The 20401-nt window shown below is 43.3% G+C and overlaps 1 protein-coding gene across 1 annotated transcript in view; it reads left to right on the forward strand.

Annotated features, from left to right (window-relative positions):
• GABRA5 (gamma-aminobutyric acid type A receptor subunit alpha5) overlaps positions 1-20401 on the forward strand; it is a 55994-nt gene that overhangs the window by 6715 nt on the left and 28878 nt on the right. Inside the window, exons 2-4 of the mRNA XM_065627323.1 lie at positions 1918-2039; positions 3899-3966; positions 4080-4300. Coding sequence (XP_065483395.1) covers positions 1918-2039; positions 3899-3966; positions 4080-4300 — 411 coding nt within the window. The remainder of the gene's footprint in view (positions 1-1917; positions 2040-3898; positions 3967-4079; positions 4301-20401) is intronic.

Genomic DNA, 20401 nt, shown 5'->3' on the forward strand with positions numbered 1-20401 from the left:
GTGGTGAATCTCTTTGACTGTGATTTACAAAAAAGTACACTGCATTTTGTCTTGAATGGTCTGGCATTGAATGGTCCAGTGTTTCTGTAATCAGTTTGCATCTGCTGGATTAACTGTCTTTTTTTATAATCAAACAAAATGAGCAAGGTTTGCAGCAATGCCTCCGCCTGCCTCCTTGGTGGCCTTGGGCTCTCCAGCGTTGAGCTCGTTGAGGGTCACAGTGGTGCCAGCAGCCCTTGTGCTGCGAGGACCCTCCTTGGCTGGGCCTTTGCATGTGCTTTGCGTGTGCTTTGGCATTCCTGGGAATGCTGCCACTGCCCAGCCTCACTCCCCTTTCCTGAGAGACTTTGTCATTCTTTCATTTTCCAGCACAAACACACAAGCTGTAAAGCGAAGAGGTGCAGGACTGGGGTCCCCATGTCTGTGAGGGGCTACGTGGCCACCAGCAGCTCACCCTGAGCCAGGTCTCGGGTCATTTAAACTTCTGGACCCATTTTATGGGTGCCATCGAGATCCCATTATTGTAAACCTTGTGCAGGTAAAACCAGTTTGAGGTCCCTTGTCTTTCTTTGTATAAATCCTGTTCTGTTAGTTAAGCCTAACGCATATGTTACAAGTGTTCTGCAAGGCAAGCTGTTCAGAGGGATGCTTTGAGGTTCTCTATTTACTGATTTATTTCCCTGGGGACTGGTAGTAAATAAACATGGGGTTTTTAATTTTTTGTCTCGAGGTGACTGGCTCACATCGAGTTCAGGTTGTTGGAGTGTAAGTGGTTCCTGTCTGCTGGCAGGATGCATGCAGTAGGGTACGGTTCCTAGTGGGGCGATGTGCCCTGTCGCATCTGGAACACTTGGCGATTTCAGCAGAGACTGAAACTTGAATAAGCTCTGAGTATGAGCAAACTTGCTGTCTTAAGAGGTGCTCGCTGCTTGCTGCAGGTGAAGCATGCTTATGGATAAACTTATGTGTCTGTTCTTTAGGTAAGCAAAGGCATTAGTAGGAAGGGGATTCTCCTAAGTATCTTTAAATGAAAATTGAATGGAGTTAAAAATGCAAGTTATAGTTGTGCTGTGGGCAGCTTCCTAGGTCTGAGCCATGGATAAAATGATGCAATAAAAAAGAGTTCAGACTACAAACAAATCTGGCCCAAAAGATACGGAATGAGGCTCACTACACATTGCTGTTATTTGCATACTACAAGGGAGGACTAATTTATGCAAAAGAGAGGGAGAATGAAGAACTGTGTTTTCTGTACTGCAGTATGCTTTTTCAGATACCCCAGTGATCTGAGGTGAGATTTTTGAATGCAATTGGAGTTTGTTATCCTTGAATGAGGTTGGAGTTTATCTGTTGTTCTGGGAATAAATTACGTAAACTGTGGAAATTAGAAGCTGTTTGGCATGTAAGGATTAAAGAGTGCCTTCAGGCTGACTTGAAGGAGTGTCGCCAGGCAAACCCATGCTGCTCCTGCAGCTCCCCTGCCAGCTGATGCAGTTCCTGAAGACTGGAGGGCTAACCCCGGGGAAAAACCAGTAACAGCTTTTGCTGGCCCCATGAGCTGACCTTGTGCCCTGCAGGGGACGGTGACACGCCAGTGCCAGGGATGTGGTGGGGCTGGGCAGTGCAGGGGACTGGGATCTCCCTGTGCATTACGGCAAGAGGGTCAGTGGGCTCAGGCATCCCTAGGGCTGTGCCTCCATGGCATGGGTCCTTCCTTGGGTGCTCCTTCTCCTCCAGGGAGAGCTATTTATGATTGCGTATAGCAGTGATGAAATGGCCGCATGTCCCCATGCTGCTCAGCTGGAGCGGCAGGAGAGGGCAGAGGCTGGGAGGCTCCATCACAAAGTTCCATTGAGACTGAAGCCCCTCGAGGCTGGCACGACTTTTGACGTGTTTATTTTCATTTGCATAAAATAGCTTCTCGCAAACGCCAACAGCACCGGGAAGAGAGGACGCCAATGATAACATCACTATATTTACCAGGATCTTGGATGGTCTCCTGGACGGCTACGACAACCGACTCCGCCCGGGACTGGGAGGTAGGATAATGCGGTTGCTGTGGCTGGTCCCCTGCTATGCAGGACCATTATCTACATGGTGCCCTCCTGAATAGGTGCCTGCTCTTCGCACAGGTCTTGATGAGGGAGTTGGGTGTTCATTAGCTAAATGAAGCCTAGAAAATAGACTTGTCTCCTAGTAAACGGGGCCCAGTACAAAGGTCACTGAAAGTCATCTTTCGGTGATTGAGGTCATCCAAGGTTGCACTGAGAGAGCATGCATGATGCGCTTTTTCTGTAGTTGAATATAGCGTGGGTTTCTTTCCTTTCTGGTACTCTTTTAAGGTAAGCAAGACAGGGAGCTAGCAGGTTGCTGCAGGGTTCCTTCACTGGTCAGCGTGTATAAAATTATACCAATGACAAAAATCGCTCCTAAAAACAGATCCCCAAACCATCAGTTTTTAGACAGCTACAGCAAATCTGTATTGATACGTCATTTTGATAACCTCTACAGCAGCTATTTTAAAACCATAACATGTGAATAGTTGCTTGCCATCCTAACCTTGTTGAGCCCTCCTTCAGCTCTCTATTCCCCAGATTTCTCTCATCTTCTACCCATGTGTAAACCATCTGTTATGTTTCTTCCTGGCCCTTTTTTAATCTGTCTACCCCCACCCTTTCCTCTTGTGAGACCAACACATTGCTTTCATCCCTTTCTCTCCTTCTCCTCTCACTTTACACAGAGATGCTTGAAAATAGGGCTCAATGCTTGTATCTTATGTAACGAACTTCTGATATTTCTGCCCTTAAATTTAATTAGTCCTGGGTTTGAAAAGATGCCAGAAAGACTTAGAGTCTTGAGGGTAAAATTAATTTCACCTAACTTTGGACATCTATAATATAGATGTCTGAAACTGTGCAAATCACCCATACCAGCAGAGGGGAATAGGTCCTTTCGATATACACTTCATGATATCCTATAGTAAATATCGAATATGACCCGACAATGTGTGCTCACAGCTCAGAAAGCCAATCGCATCCTGGGCTGCATCAAAAGAAGTGTGGCCAGCAGGTCGAGGGAGGTGATTCTTCCTCTTTGCTTGTGTGAGAATTGTGTTCAGCTCTGGGGCCCCCAACATAAGAAAGACACGGACCTGCTCGAGCAGGTCCAGAGGAAGACCACGAAGATGATCAGGGGGCTGGAGCACCTCCACTGTGAGGACAGGCTGAGAGAGTTTGGGTTGTCCAGCCTGGAGAAGACGAGGCTCTGGGGAGACCTTATTGCAGCCTTCCAGTACCTAAAGGAGGCCTACAGGAATGATGAAGAGGGACTCTTTATCATGGAATGTAGTGATACGATGAGGGATAGGAGTTTTAAACTGCAAAAGGGTAGATTTAGACCAGATATCAGAAATAAATTCTTTACTTTGAGGGTGGCAAGACACTGGAACAGGTTGCCCAGAGTCATGGATGCCCCATTGCTGGAAGTGTTCAAGGCCAGGTTGGACAGGTCTTTGAGCAACCTGGTCTAGTCCCTACCCATGGCAGGGGGGCTGGAACCCAGGGGCATGGCAACCCCATGGCAGGGGTTTGAACTTAGATGATCTTTAAGGTCCCTTCCAACCCAAACCATTCTGTGATCTGTGATCAAAACCTGTCAGTCAGAGGAACTGCATCCTTGAAAGGCCTGTTTAATTTCACTGATTATAACAAGAGAGCCTGGGTTCCCAAAGGTTGACAACTGCATTTGATCAGGGATGGAATTCCTCCTCAAACATCTTCTTTATTTCCAGCTTTTGGGGATTTTTGAGTGATTCAGAAATTGCTAATAGAGAAATGCATCACAAGCAGGTATTTGCATCTTAAAACAATTACTAATGCAGAACCTATATTTATTACAGAGAGAATAACTCAGGTGAAAACAGACATCTATGTTACCAGTTTTGGTCCTGTGTCAGACACAGAAATGGTAAGTTTAAGCACATGGCTCCCAACTTCATTGTATTTACTTTGCTAAAGTCTTTTTTGGAACCATTGCTTCTATTCAGATCCTGCAATACCTTGACTGTTTCTTTGTGCCAGGAATACACCATTGATGTTTTTTTCCGACAAAGCTGGAAGGACGAAAGGCTGCGATTCAAAGGACCTATGCAACGTCTCCCTCTTAACAATCTGCTCGCCAGCAAGATTTGGACCCCAGACACTTTTTTCCACAATGGCAAGAAGTCTATTGCTCACAACATGACAACACCAAACAAACTTCTGCGCCTGGAGGATGACGGCACTCTGCTCTATACCATGAGGTAATAACCAGGATCGATTTATTCTGATACTGTTTCCCAACTAGCGTGGAGAGCACCACTTCCACCACTCCTAATAGAGCTGGGCAACCAATCTATCACACATATTTATGTGAATATCAAGAAAAATGGAAAACATAATTGCTGCCTACAAGTACCGATTAGTTTGTAGCTTCTGAATACTGCTAATGTTTAAATATTTCCTTTGATTAAATGGAAAGCATATTCTCAACAGATTTGATGATTCAGTCCAGCTTTTTTTATGAAGATCTGTTCTCTCTTACTGTTTGTGTTTGCAACTGCAGTGCTGATTGCAGAACTGTCTCCAAGGCCAGAAACTGAGATCTTGTTCTAGGACAGTCCAACTTAAACCCTTGGAGCTTTTACTATTATTTTCTTCGGTTTTGATAATAGTACTAAAAGGCAAAATGGCATAGGGATAAACGAAATAAGCTAGCAGCACTGTGAAGCTGCTTTAGCAAGTACTTCCCTGAAAACAAAGCTGGCACATTATACTGGCAGAGAAGCAAATTGATGTCTCAGACCTCCAGGGTCATGCTCCTCATCTGATTAGAGGACGCTGTCAAGCTTCATCATTGCATAACCTAGAAATAAGGTACAATATCGGTGATGTTACAGGATTGTCTGAAATTCTTCTCAGGACAAATCCCACATCGGTGTGTGGCAATTTGCTCATTAAAAGTAATTAGCCTGTAGTAATTAAGACTGCTGTCTGTCTTTGACAGGGTTTTCTCTGAGAGTGTAGTCTTATGGGCAACACTTGAGATGAAAGGAAAAACCTACTGAGCAACAAAGTGTTATTCTGAGCTTATCACGTACAAGACCAGTGCGGTGCCTGAGACCCAGAAAAGTGTTCAAGTGTCTGAAGTTAGGTGCTGAGATGCCTGGGTTTTCTGCAGGCAGCCCCCAACGAAGGGAAGGAGGGAGCTGAGCACCCACCAGCACCCCATCCTGCTGTGGGGCTGAGCCGACAGCCACCCACTGCTGAGCATTGGGAGGGTGAGCCCCGAGCTCCCCCCCGAGTCTGAGTGGGTAAGACTTGTTTGGGCTCAAGGGTATTACGCTTTCATGTGCAGGCACCTGGACCTTCCCAGGTTTCATTTCAGGTGTTTTCGACCCGTTCTATTTATTTATTTATTTTTAGCCTAGCCTGAAATCTCTTCTTCTGAAAGGAAAAGAGATTTCGGAGAAGTAGGGTATCCTTATGTAAGTCTTTACAGCTTTAGACCATCACAGGGGTAATTGCACTAGCACTAAAAAGACTTAGACATGGCAGAGGTCATGTTTAAAAGAAGGAAGAAAACCCCTCATTTTCTCTTCTACTAAATGTATTGCTGTTCTTACTAGCCCCAAGTTAGTGTTCTCTGCAATAATAAACTGAAACAACGTGAGGATACACATACACACTTAAATGAATAAAAGTCAGAATAACTCTCAGAGAAACTTATTTTCACAAAAAATATTTATAATGCTGACCTTCAAATCAGTCTCACTGCTGCTAGGACTACACTAGTACCATTCCAGAGACTGCTGCAGAGGCAGTTCCCAATTATCTGTGTAAATTACTTGTGTAAGTAAAGTCCAGCTCAGGCTAGCAGTCTGCCTGGAGCAAAACATTACATGTCGTGTGGCGGATTCACAGCTGGCATGCTATTTCTGTGCAAGCACTGGGTTTTGCACTGTTAAAGAAATGCAGCGAAGCGCTGATTCCCAAGGCAATGAACTGAGCCACCTGAGGTAGCAGAGCAAGACCTGGGTGTGCTCGCTGCTGAATCTGAGTTACTCTGTGGAGGTGCCTCTCCTGTGACCATGGCAGAGTATTGTCAGATTAGGTGCCACAGGTTATAGATATATTGAGGAAAATACAGTGCCCTGCTCAGCACATGCAGCTGGAGAAAAATTTGGGTTTGAGACAGACTTTCTCATCGTCCCACTCAGTCCCTTTTCCCCTGGTTTTCACAGGGAGAAGGCTCTTTGTGATTGATGTTTTTGTAGGCTACAAAAAGACACAGAATGCTTTTGTAACCTAAAAAACATGCAACATAACTTTTTTTTTGGTACAGCATTGTGTGTGGGTGTGCATGTGTGTGGAAATAAATTCCCACTAACCCTGGTGTATGCGATAAGAAATGGAGCGCCAAGCTTTTTAAATAGCTTGCCTTCCACTATTGCAAGTAATAATTTTAAAAATAAAAGAGTGTCTATGCCTTTCTGTTTAAACACCAGTCAGGAGACTGTTTTCATAATGTGCATGGAGCTGTGCTCCTTTAGGGACAGTGTTTTTTTGTGATGAGCATTTCAGCAGCATGAGCGATCCTCTGCCATGAGGTGGCTTGAGGATCCCATCCCAACCTGTGCAGAGGTGGCTGTGACATGCAGCAAGCCCCTTCAGCTGCCTTTGCTTGGCCCGATGAAGGTAACAGCCCAACAGCAATACCTAGCATGGCTTTCCATGAGAAGATAGGCAGCACTGGGCTTTTTGAGGGGAGTAGCTGTTTGTCCCAGCATTGGTGGTGCATTGGTTGAAGGTACTGGGTCTTAGCTGGGGCTTGACCTGCATCTCCTGTAGCTCCCATCAGGCTTGCTCGGTTCTCAGGATCTGGGGATCATAGAATCATAGAATAGTTTGGGTTGGAAGGGACCTTCAAAGGCCATCTAGTCCAACCCCCCGCAATGAGCAGGGACATCTTCAACTAGATCAGGTTGCTCAGAGCCCCGTCCAGCCTGGCCTGGAATGTGTCCAGGGATGGGGCATCTACCACCTCTCTGGGCAACCTGGGTGTTTCACCACCCTCAGTGTAAAACATTTCTTCCTCATGTTTAGCCTGAATCTCCCCTCCTTCAGCTGAAAACCATCACCCCTTGTCCTGTCGCAACAGGCCCTGCTAAAAAGTCTCCACAGGGACGTGGAGACAACCCTCTGTTAGCTCTGCATTCCCCTCGTTTCCAAGGAGGGATTGCTAGCTTCCCAGACTGTACGTAGGAGTAATCCATGCGGGGAGGATGGGACCCTCTGTCATTGACAGAGATGCCTGAATTGCTTTTGCAACCTCGCATCTGGCTGCCTGAATGAAGAGGAGGAAAGCAGCTGAGCCGATACTGACCTTCCTTCTTATTTGACTTCCAAATACACTGAGTATGATCAGCTGAGGAAACTTCCAGCTTTAGCACTTGTCAGTACATACGTTTTCATGATAGATGTGTTTACTTACAAAGAAAAATGTATTCTTTGCATGTTGCATTTGATGATATGTTGTCTAGGTCAGAAGTTGATGGAATATACGTTGCTAGGGAAATCTAATAAATTAGTTTCTGTATATGTGCAGTATTAAAACCCTTCTGCATGAATATAGGAACACAACATGCTCTTTAGACATATTTCATAGGCAGCAGTATTCTCTGCAGGGAACAACTTAATAATTCTGATTGTCTTTGATTTGGTAGGCTGTATTTGTTTTATTTTACTAATGTGATTTACAGATGATAAACTGCTGAATTGACTGTTGCACATCCTGTTTCTGCCCCTAGAGGGGAGTATTGTCTGTAGCTCCACTTTTAAATGATTTTTTTTTTTTTTATTTTTTTTATTTTTTTTTTTTTTAGTAAGAGCATTGTGGTAAAAAAGCACTAGCAAATATATTTCATATTTCCCTAATCTGTATAGAAAATAGGTTTGTGAATGGAATAAAAGAGTTGATTCTTTCCTTTTAAAAACTCAAAAGATAAAGTTTATCTTATGTGAGAAATAAATATTGTAAAAATAATAAAACTCATTTGTTTCTTGAAACAATTGTGAAAAATGAAGACAGTGTTTTAAGCAAACTTTTCAGAATAAGAGAACCAACATGTTTCCATGAGCTGCATGTTTTGTTTTTACTCAGTGGGATTTGGCTATAAAGACAGAAGCTCTGATACACTTTGCTCTAGGATGCCAGAAAAAAAGCTGAGTCTGTCTTTTTTTTGCTAGAACTTGTGTAAAGTAGAGCATGCTCAGCGGAGCTAAACCTTTGGACCATAATAGAACTTTGGCCAGCAGTTCATAGAGAATTTCTGATTACTTTTCTGTCAGCTTGAAGACACCGAAAAATCTTTTTGTGTCATCGCGAGGACTAGGATCCTTGGAACCCCACTCTCACCATCCTTTTAAAAGGATCTCAAGCCACTTTTACTACTAGTAGGGCTACCAGACATCTGATATAATTTGTGATTTTAGATATGACATGGTCATATACCTGAAGAGCATACAAACAGATTTTTCCCATGTTTTTATGGCAGCTGAAGGTTTCCAGAGATCCTGGGAGTGTTTACAGTTTAATCTGTGCCATTAATCTGCAAATGCATAACTTATCAGCTGGAGACTGCAGACATTTTTCAGTATGGTGTTAAGAACCTGCAAAATTTGCAGCCCTGAAATACCATTATCTATCGCTTCTGGAAGACATGTAAAATTCAGGAATGTGTAGGATGACAATCCACTTGATGGCAGCATAACCACGCTGCTTGCTGTTCTCTAGCGAACACAGTGGCTTATCTAGGCTGAAAATATTGTTTCTTATATTAGCACTGAGCGTTAAAATTGTATCTGCAAGTGTACACACGTCCTGGGTGCATGTTAGCACAAAGTCTGCTCTTACATGAAGCACTTGATTAGCAAGCTAGCCATTTTATGCTGTAGTGCTATGGATTATAAAACCAGTTGACTGGAGGACACGGTGCAATTTTCAAGACGTATATTGGGAAAGCTGGGTTTCGTTTGATTAGCTTTTTTTAAGGGAAAACTATTACGTGAAAAATGTATGGGTTCTCAAGTGCTGATTTTGCCAGAAGGCAGCCTTTCCCAGATGCAGGTTCGCTTGCGTGGCCCTGAGCAAGGAGTGACCAGCAAATCTACGCTTTAAAATGAACCCTCACTTTTCAATCAGCCAGCCGTCTAGATGAGAACATTTCTGTTTATTTTGCATACGTTGTTCTTCTTTCAAAGGGAAGATACCATTTATGCATCCATTTATATTTACAGAAAGGGATCTGGCAATGCTTTTGGGCATTGCATGTATAAATATTACACAACTAATTAGGAACTATCAAGCCGTACAAATACGCATTTCCTTTCCCCGTGTTAGACTTGCAGCCTTTTCTTTCATATTCAAGCTTCAAGCTGCCTGAAGCTGGAGGAAAAAAAATAATTTCTTCACATTGGGCTGAATCTTGCAAAGTGATGAAAAACTGCCGTAGTGGCAAGGACTCTCAGCTGCTTTTCATCAATTCAGATTTTGACAGAGTGAGAGAAAATAAGGCTGTATGAAGTGAAGGGCCCTTCCCTGAGGATAGCAGCAGGATTCTTGTTTTAACACCAAGCCTATCGGTTCCTGTCTTTCTCCTTTGATTGCACATTGCCCCATTTCTCAAAAGTTGTCCTTCAAGGAACCAAGATTTGTTTTTTTGAAAAATCCGTGGCTGGAGTTATCCACAGGGAGAGAAAGGCATCAGAAGAGACTGTGGTGTAATACATTCAAAATGGGCAAGTATGACCTGCCCAAATATATTCCCTATATAAAGCGCATGACAATAGCCTATTCTGCTGGTAATAAAAGTGGGCAGCGCCCCACAGAGATCTCCATTGCAAAGATGGGAACTCGCACAGCAAGGGCAGGATTGATTAAAAGACAAAACCCAGATCAGAACCAGCCCATCCTTGGATGAGTGAGATGTTTGCCTGGACTTTGAAGGGTCACAAAAGGTCCAACTTTAGTTTCTGTGCGCTGAGCACAGAGGCAGACCTGTCTTTCTGTTGAGGTTAGCTGGTACAATTTCTGCCACATTCCCTTGTGCTCCCTGCACTTTATAAGCACAGACTGGTCGAGGTATCATTCACTGCTGTAGACGAGCTGACCTGATGTCTCAGGTGTGCATGGAGGGGACAGGTGACAGACAGAAACTAGAGAGAAGCGGTGCCCTGATGGGTACCCCCACAAGCACCCCCAGTAGAGCACAGCTGTGTTGGTGACTCTGTCTTTGCCCAAATCTGCAGATGGGTCCCAGCTTCTGCAGCTGGGGGCATCAGAAAAACCTCATAGATGCTGAAGAACTCTTACAGCTATGCTATCTCTTTTTACTACTGGGGAGGATAACATTACAGTGAACTCTCTAGTCATTTCACTTAAAATGAAATTAAAATCTTCATCTGCCTAATCGGAAATACTGTCCCCTCAAGTACATTTATGTTTGTGCTGAAACATTAGACTGCCAATGAGCAATCAAAAATACACTGTGGTGGAGTGCACCAGGCAGGATGGGTGGGATTCACCTCAGGTAATTTTACTCATCTGTAACATTGATGGCTGCAGCTGAGCCTCTTGTCTCAGAATTGCCCCCAGTGCAGGGAGAGACTTTCTTAAGGAGTTAGCTGTCTGCATTGTTTCAGATGTCTACTTTAGTATGAAAGATGTTTGTTTCTCTCCACTCACACTTTAGGAGGTTCCTGTTTTTTTCATAGTGGCAGAAAAAGGAGCATAGGGTAACTGCTGTTGCTGTTGATGTTTGTGTTTAGTCACATGAGTCCCATCTTACTTACTTATTTCCATGAGTGTTTCCCACCCCGATACTCACGTAGCCTGGAGACTGGTGGTGTGCCAGCCGCCTAAAGCTACGGGATGTTCTGGCCAGCAGCTGGTCCTGTAGCTGCATTGTGGAGGACCTGCACAGTTTTCTCTCCATGCAACATAAAGCCCAAGGTTGTGCAAGTGCAGCACATGTGAATGCACCTAAGTTGGGTTCAGTCCTCTGCTTTTGTCAGGGTATGTGTAAGAGGGACTATAAGGCACCTTAGGAGGAGCTCAAGAAACCCCAATAAATTGCAATCCTGCCTTTGCTTGTTTAGATGAAGGGAAGAGCTGTTGTGATGCATGTGACACAACCATTTTGTAGATGAGGAAAGGGATATCTAGGGAGGGATGCCAGAGGCCACCTTAGCTGCTGGTGGGTGCTGGGTACCTGTGGTTAAGTCAGGACTGGAGAATCAGGAAGATGCATCTGAGGGCTTAGGCAAGATTGGGTTTTCCAAGAAATGGGGCCGAAAGGGTTTTAGGGAGCAGGATACTTGGTACTGGTAATGGTCAGTCAGGAATATCTGGAAGGTACTGCAGGTTGGGATATAGATATCTGACATAGTAAGAAAGTAAAAGCATGTCTGTGAGGAATAAAGGGCTTAGGGAGGAGCTTGGAGAGTGGCTCCAGGTTGCTTCAGAAAAGAAGGCAGGAAGGGCCTGCTCTAAGATGCTTCAGAAGCATCTGATCAGATGAATATGTTATGGTGGAGTAAGAAATTAATCCTGGGTCATTATACCACAGTTAGCCTGTAGGAAATTCTTGGTAATTTGTCCTTCTCTGAAGGTTTCATCAAACCAAAACACCAATACATACAGCTGAGTAAAGTTGTGCAATGGGCATGAGTAGGAATAGTCTTCATTGTCCCATTCCAGTCCTACTTGGCTTCTTCAGCCTTCTTACAGGGACGTGTCTTGGTGTGATGGTGCAGATAGAAAAATCCACATGGCTTGTCATTTAATGAGTAGTCCACTGGTAGTGCCTGTTTCTAGTCTTTTGTCTACTCTATTCTGTAGAAGTCTTAAGACATTGCCTTTGGGGATCTCAGTTACTTTCTAAAAGATCTTGTTATGTTAGTGTATGTTATATTGATTTATTCAGTTTCCTACTGTTAAATTAAAATTTCCTGAAACCACATGCACAAATTTATCTCTTACAGTCACATTTATATAATTAAAAAAATTCCAAACTGTTATTTCTATCTGGTTGCTCTAAATGATGAAGCAAGTCTTTTTCAACAAGCTCTAGTTAAAATCCTGAGGTTGTTTTAATTATATGCACTATATCCAGTATAAAAGCTTAGGAAGAATTTCTGCAAGCAAGGCTGGCTTTCCTTTTGCATGCTCCTGTCAGGAATTTGGGACAGGAAACTTTGGGACCAGAAAGGATGATAAAATCCTGGATTATTCTAATGGCTCAGTCAGACTTCATAAGGTTGTCTGATTGCTCCACAGTCATCTCTTCAGTGGCAAATGCACTCAGCTGTCCTGTCCATGTAAAAAAGTGCTATGTTTTGACTTGGAGATTCAGCTAAAAGATAAGGAAAATTAGCAAAACCTCCTTAGTCAAAATAATCAATATCTACTATGTTTTTGCCATTAACTGTGCATCCTAAAAACACCAGTTACACAAATTGATTTCAGCACCAATTAAACTCAAAACACTATCTCTAGGTTTGCTCAGTCCAGTTGTAGAATATGGTAGAATATGTACCTCACTCATTCTACCTGCTTTTGCTTTTCTGTCTCTTTTGAAGGCGTTACCGAGCTGACCTGAGGTGTAGGCACAGCTTTGTCCATCCCTGTTTGCATGCAAAGGCGAAGCGATTCATGCACTGGGCTAAATAGTGGCCCACTGATCCTGGTAGGAACAGGGAGCTCCTATCTGCCCCCCATAACTGCATCTTCATCCTGGGGAGATCTGGGTGGAGAGAAGGAGCTGAGTGCACTGTTGAGCATGGTTTAGCACGGGGATGTTCAGGTGTCACTAGGAGATCCATTTGGCCCTTCCTTCTCTCAGGTTGCACTATAGCAAACAGATGCTTATGATGTAGCAGATGCCAGTGCTGGTGGTAGTACAAATAGAAAACAGATGGTAAATTGAGGCCTGTTAAATGACTGTTTATGGTGTGAAACAGTTGAGAGATCAGAGGGCTCTTTCCCTGGAGCAGAAAACTCCCACAGCCTGCCCTTTTACCTGGCACTTCATGTCTGTATTGATCAGGACCATGTAGCATTTTAGGGGGAAGGCAAACAATCCAGATAATAATGTCCTGCTTCGGTGGCTAAACAACCTCTTCCCTGTACCAATCAAGGTACGTATAAATAAGCATGTGTGTGTGTTTCCCTGTGAAAGAGCAGATCGTCAAATCACTTGATGGGTGCCCTTCTCACACAGAGGCGTGGAGGAGCATTGAAATTACACAAAAAGCAGAAGAGGTGACCTGGGAGGTGGACAAAAAATTGTGAGGTGAATAAGAAGAGTCTGGGGTTAAATGTGAGATGCTGAAAGGAAACTGTAGTGAGTTGTTTTGGAGCTCTAGATCGTTCATCTGGACTGCTGGAAATAACCAAGGATTTCAGTGCTGTATTTAGGGTTGCCAGATCACAACCCCTCCTAGCTACCCTCCCATGTCTGTGCATCCGAATCTAGATGTGAGAGAGCCCAAATGACCTGGTACTGCCAATTCAGTCCCCCCTGCCCCTTATTACTTTCTAAATCCAGCTAATTTATTTTCTCTTTAGAAAATTCTGCATGCAGTTTTGTGCCTGTCCATACAAATATAAAGATTGCGTGAACTGGGAGGAAGAAATAGGATGGCTGTGCAGGCAGGTAGCCCTCCTCCAAGGGGGAATATGTACCATACTGACAGGCAGGAATGGAGGAACAAAAGCCCATTTAGCTGGTCACAAAACCTGCACTGATCAAATCGTCTAACAGGTGGTATCGGATTTGGAGGATGGGTACATTGTGCCTTGTCCATTGCCGTCCTTAGCCTCCATCATCTAAGGTGCCTGTGAGAGCTTTCTGTGCTCCCTTCTTCCTGGTGTCCTTGAGTTTTCTCCCACTGAAAGCAAGGGTTGGATGATCCCCCTGTGGTCAGGTGGCACTGGGCATTGCCTTCACTGGCTGGTTCTGCCAGTAGCTGGGACTGGCCTCTCTTGAGAGCCAAAGAGAAGCCCATAGTTCAGTCTTACACAGCACTGCAAGAACACTTGTAGATATTGCAGTTGCCACATAGTTGAATGTGCCACCAAAGGGCCATGCTAGGGAGGAGATCATAGTCTAAATGTGTAGCATGTGCAGACTTGAGGAAATGTGGGCATGGCATAATGAAGCGTGGGCTGTTGGACATGTTGTTTCCCATTTTACGTGCGTCAACAACTGCATCAGCTTCTCATCATTGCTAGTTCTAGTTAGATTTTTGGGGTTTGGAGAAGTTTTTAAGTGAAACTATCAAATAGATGAGTGCAATATTGTGCTATAGCATTCATAGATGCATAGTCATGTTGGTCTAAAGTTTCTTTAGGAAAGTAAGATTTGTAGGCAGAGAACCTAAATAAGGAGTTGACTGCCAAAAAGCTTGGGTTTTTTACTGTACCAGTTAGTCTGATATGAAAAAAAACTTCTTCCAGCAAGTTTTACCTCATTCATGGACTTCATTAGGCACCGTGCATGGCAAGGATGTATAAACATAAACTCATACTCCATATTAAGGAAATACTGTAGAATGAAAGGTATTACCTCTACTATAAACTTTTACTGGGAGCTAGAAACATGATTCTTTCTATAATCCCCCAAATCCCTATCAAAGATCAGATAGTTTAATAATCCTATTGGTTATTTCATTGCCTTTCTCAGTTCTTCCTGTGTCTAGAGGCTGAATGTCCACCCCTGCCCCCATCTCAGAGTGTGCTCTGGGTATGCCAAGGTACTCCACATGCAGGGAGGTCACTCCTATAGTGGTGCAGCTTTTGAGATCAATCTTGTCCACCTCAGATCATCTCAGGATAACCTACTCATCAGCACAGTTAATCTAGGCAACTAAAGTCTTGTTTTCTCACTTCAACATTAGCTATGCTAAGGATTTGGTTTCCTTAAAATGAGAGTTTTGCTGTCAAGTACACCATGCGTCTGAATCAAGTATTCACAGCTCATAAAAACATCAGTAACTGGAGCTCTTAGTCTTCCATACCCCTTTCCCTGTGGCATTTTCAAAGTACATTTCGGTGTCATATAAAGATAACACAGCTCCGCATCGCAGGAAAGTTGAGGAAGAGTAGTATTCTTGGCAGAGTGGTTATGAAGGAAGAATGGGCTAAGATAGAAATTTCTGCAGAGCACCTCACCCCAGCTCCTAGCTTTAATTTTTATTCTGTGTTCACTTTGTGTGGTGGATTCCAAGGAAATGAGTGTACAACCAGCATTATAAATAAGAAGCAGTGAACTGCCTTCACATCCCATGCCGAGGTGCAGAACAAGGCCTTGAATCTGTATTTTGGCCCCAGCCAGGCTGTTGATAGCATGACCGAGAGTGTCCACATCCTAACACTTCTATGCTGTGTTAGGCAACCACTATCCACAGGGTTTGTTAGGACTGTATGGGAAGTGCTTCAGAACCAAGGTCTTTACATGTATGTGAATATATATATGTGTGTGTGTGTGTATATGCTCATATACTTAAGGAACACAGGGACACATCAGTTCCCTGGGCTACACACTTGCTGTGCTGGGGATTGAAACAAATCTTGCTTTAAAACCCTTTGAAAGGAATAACAGTTTGGTTATAAAAGTGCTCCCAAGACGTCACGGTGGGAGAATGGGGTGAGTAGTTGCATCCTGACTCAGGGCTAAATAAGTAATTTCACAAACCTAATGATGTGTTCACAGTTTTAGAAAAAAAAAAAAAACAAAAACCAACCAACAAACAAACAAACAAACCCCACAAACAAAAAAACCCAACAAAAACAAAACAACCCAAACCAGCAACTCTATGTTACTCTTGTCTGCATGAGCATGCGAGAGTGTGTACTGCAAAAGCCACAAGGGCTCAGATTGTTCTGCTGACATCCTGATGGAGCAGGTACCAAGGGATGCTCCTTCTGGAGTTGGCTTCTGAGAAGGTTCTAACCCGGACCTGAAGTGTCCCTTTGCAGGGAGCCATACAGCCTCTTTGGGTGGGGTACGGCCTGGGTAAGACTGGATCCGCTTAACTCTTCTTTGGCATGCTGGGGAGATATTGAGATAAGTTTGAGATGAGTTTCAAGCAAACATTTTGCCCTTTTTTTTAAAGGAAAATGGTGACGGCAGGCCTTGTGCTGGGAAGGGCACTTTGGCTCTTCAGTGCCCTCTTGGGCCTGAGCCCCACGGTGGGTGCTGGTTGCCAGCACAGAGAGGGCCAAAGCATGGCGTTAAAATGTTCCCTATAATCAGAAGCAAGGGCAGTGCATGGAAATAAACAACTAAGAAGACAGAGCTGGTTCGGGGATTAGGGCAAACGGACAGAAGAGCTTCATATCTCTCTGGCCGCAGTACCTCAGAACCAACAGAACTTTCCTTCTGTCCCTTTCATCAGTAACTCTTCTTATTCAACACTTATCTTGAGTTAACTTCTCCCAAAAGCCACTGGTGACTGCCTTCCTGCTCCCCTCTCCTTCTAAAGCTCTCTGTTTTAATTTGTTTGCATGCTAAAGCTAACAGCTGACAAGAAAAAGCAAGTTTCTGCAGGTGTCTGTTGGCTCCCTGGGCAAGTGACTGCCCTGACCTCCTGCCTGGCAGCTGCAGATAATACTCTGGAAAGTGTTTTCTGCACTTCCAGGGTAGCAGAGAGATGATAGCTTTGCTCAGTCTCCCAGCTCTTTTCCCCACGAGTAGGAACAGATGCTCTTCCCATTGAGGGAAATCATGGGAACAGCAAGGAGGTCCCTGCAGCACCCTAAAACAGGCTGTTGCGGGACAGAGTGCCTTCTGCTCTCCTTAAAGCACACTTGCTGCAGATGTCTGGCTCCCAAACATCTGCATTTCTTCCTCGCCACATCCTCAGCTTTAACACCTTCTTCCCCTGCCTGTTAAAAAGCAACAGCCTCTTGAAAGCATCATCTTACTTAATTCTCCAGTGGAAATGGTTGAAGGTGACTTTCTGGAATGAAGATGACTTGCTGCTTGAATGATTGTGCTTTTCTTAGATGGGTATTCACTTATGTATCTGCATTTTGTTGAAACAGAACATCAGTAATCACTTTATGTTCTTAAAGGCTATACATAATGAAGCTTTGATGAAACTTTCCTGGATAATTACAGATGATAAGTGAAATAATTTGTAGACCTAACTTTTTTTTCAGATAGTCAAGATATGCTGTAGCATTTTGTTGGTTGATTGACATTTGGATAGCAGTGTAACTATTTGGAGCATTATGAAAGTAAAATTTTGTTGATAATAATAAATCAGCAGCTGTAACCAGGATTTGCTACATATTTTGGGTGAATACTGGCCCCATGGAAGTCAGGGAGAATTTTACCATTAACTTCAATAAAAGCAGAGATTCATCCTCCCATTATAAAGGACCTTTAACAGCCACTTATAATCTTGTCAAAAACTCTGTTTAAGTGAAACTAATCCCATAGGGCTTTTATTAAGACAGAATGATGGTGGAGGAGGGAAGCTTTTAAATGCTTCTGTTGGAAAGAACTGCAATTCGAGCAGTGCTTGTGTTGTGACAGAAAAATCCTGGTTTGGAGACTGTCTCTAGCTCAGATAACTGTGCTGCAATGAGCACAGCAAGATGTTCTGGAGTGATTATATTAAAAGGATTAGGCAAAGGCTGTTTAATATACGCATGCCAAGGCCTCTGTTCTTTCAGTAAATGCAAAGTGGGAATAATTTTGTTATAATCAGCTGTGTAAACTAGGATATGCAAAGGGTACCTAAGCTTTAACACAATGTTGAAAGCCAAAATGTGCAAATATCACCCCAGGTGATATTTGAAGCAGCAGACCCAGATATCTATTTCTTTGTGACTCCTGGAGCTATGATCTGAGTATATACTTTGTACTGTGCACCTAGGAGCAAATCTGTGTGCAGTGACCTATACTTGCAGCCCCCAGAGTGTAAGACATGGCTGCTGTGCTGCTTTTTTTCCTGTGTGCAGTAGGAAGTCCAGACTCTTTGAACCAGGAGTCAGTTTAGTGACTCTGTTTTACAGCTTCTCATGCAGTAATGAAAAACAGCTACCGTTGGGCACAGTGCTCTGCAGAAATTCAGGGTGGTGACAGCAATTGGGTATCAGAAACCACAGCTAAGTTTTCTGTTGCGTTGCCCATTACAAGACACTTCACAAAGCCTCAGGTAATGCACATTTTGTAAGAGGTAGCTAGGAGAATGTTCATTGAGCATTTTAAATTTACGTAAGAGGCTCAGCTATATACTTTTTAAGAGCAGCATGTAACAAATAGGTATAGCCAGTTCATTTGTTGAAGACGGCCAGACTAGGAGTGGCCCTAGGGTGGAGGCATGGGAAAAGGAAAGAAGCATGCTGCTTCCACAACTGCTGTCTTGCTAAGATGGATATAGGGGTCCCTTCTTTGGAGGTTTGCAGATGGCGATTATGTGTATTAAAAAGTTGTCAAGCTACAGCTTTGAAACAACATACCTGAACTGTTGGTAGGCAAAGAGACAGGAGATGGAGTGCAGTAAAACATGCCAGCTGTCTTATGTCACGTGGAGCAAGGTTTCTGAATTGATCAAGAAAATTAAATTTGTAATACTTAGTACATAAAATATAACGATGCCCTGCAAGGATGGCAGCCTTGCTTTAAAGTACCCATTAGAGTGATTTTTATGAAAAGGATGCAAGTTCTGGATGGGATGCTACTGGAACCAACTTGTTAAATTCATCTATGTAGCACTTTCAGTGACTGTGGCTTTGGTGTCCCAGGACAGTCTCCACTACAGACAATTCTGTATTTTAGTGATTTTTATTTTACATAAATGAAGTCCAAGAACAGTTTTGCTTCAGGGCAGGTATCTCAGGCCTCAGTCATTTCTTTTCTATATTGTAGACTTCCTGTCTGTTCTTACCAAATGACACATTATCTCTGTTCTGAACTGGATTTTTTTTCTTTTGTTTTATATGTTGTATTATCTTTACATTTTCTATTACTGTTTGCAGCTTGCCGCCTTCTCTCCCTGTTTCCTATCCCATCCTCATGATACAAGCTCCAGCCAACGATACTATTGCATTTCTTTGTGTTTGTTTTGCCATTTCCAGCTATTGGTAAAGCTCCAGAATTTCTCAGTGTTGGCAGAGAGTGGAGCTGTTTCCCCCAATTTGTTGTCTATGTAGCTGGAGTGCCCCGGCAAGGCATCATTGTGTTGTATTGAATTGGACTGGCTGAATGCTGTGCCATCTGTACATGGACAGATTGTTACCCTTTACGATCCCTTTGGATAGAAGTTCTTGTAGCAAGAACACTCATTTTGGTGTCCTAATATGAAGCGGTAAGTATATATAGCTGGGGAGCATAGCTACGTCTGGCGGTTGTGATAGGAATGGGTACTTTTGCATTCTGGTAGTAGGGTGTTGTGGATTTCTTTGCAGATTTTTGACCCCCAGGCAGCAGTTTGGTGAGGAACCAGGCTGCCCTCCAGCAGAGCCCTGCGTCACCCCAGCACCAGGCAGTCTGTGAGGCTTTGAATATCTCTGGTCTGTCGCCTCTGAGGCAGAAGAGCCGCATAAAACGAGAAAGCCATAAGGGTATTCATAATGTAAAATGAGATTTGCGTCCTCACTGTCCTGAGCAAACCATCTGTATTATGCAAATATCAAAATGGCCTAATCAAAACCAGGTTCTCACTGTGCTACGTGCTGCCTGCATCTAGAAAAGTAGGCTTTGGCTCTCTTGATATATTTGATATCGATATAAGTGATATTGCACTGCTCAGAAATTTACCTTAGACTTTTCTTTGTGTTCAGCTTGATCCATCAGTCATATAGAACATCCATAGGATATGCCTGTTTTTTTCTAAGAGTTTTTCCTTCCCTACCCATAAATTCACTATAGCTCAAGAATTTCCACATAGTGGCAGGGCTGTCCAGGATAGAATTGTTTCCCCAGGATATACGCTGGGGAAAATGACCCTGATGTGTTTTCCAGACAAACTGCCCAGGTAATTCACAATTGGACTGCCCCAATATCATGTGATTTCCATGAAAACCAGCTGTAGAGCTATATGAACTCATACATGCATACATAGATGCAGATATGTATATAGGTAGATAAGATATAGATATATAGATATGTAACTGACTTCATATATGACTTTTTATATAAATTTAAATATTTGCTTCATATATTTTTATTTATTTATAAATATTTATTTCTGTGTATTTAAATAGTTACTTCTATATATATAAAGTCAGTGCTTCTTTATGTCTGTAACCGTGCTATACTCAGGAGTCAAATTCCTAGTCCAGTTGCAGT

Source organism: Caloenas nicobarica, chromosome 1 (assembly GCF_036013445.1).
Source record: "Caloenas nicobarica isolate bCalNic1 chromosome 1, bCalNic1.hap1, whole genome shotgun sequence".
NCBI classification, from domain to species: Eukaryota; Metazoa; Chordata; class Aves; order Columbiformes; family Columbidae; genus Caloenas; species Caloenas nicobarica.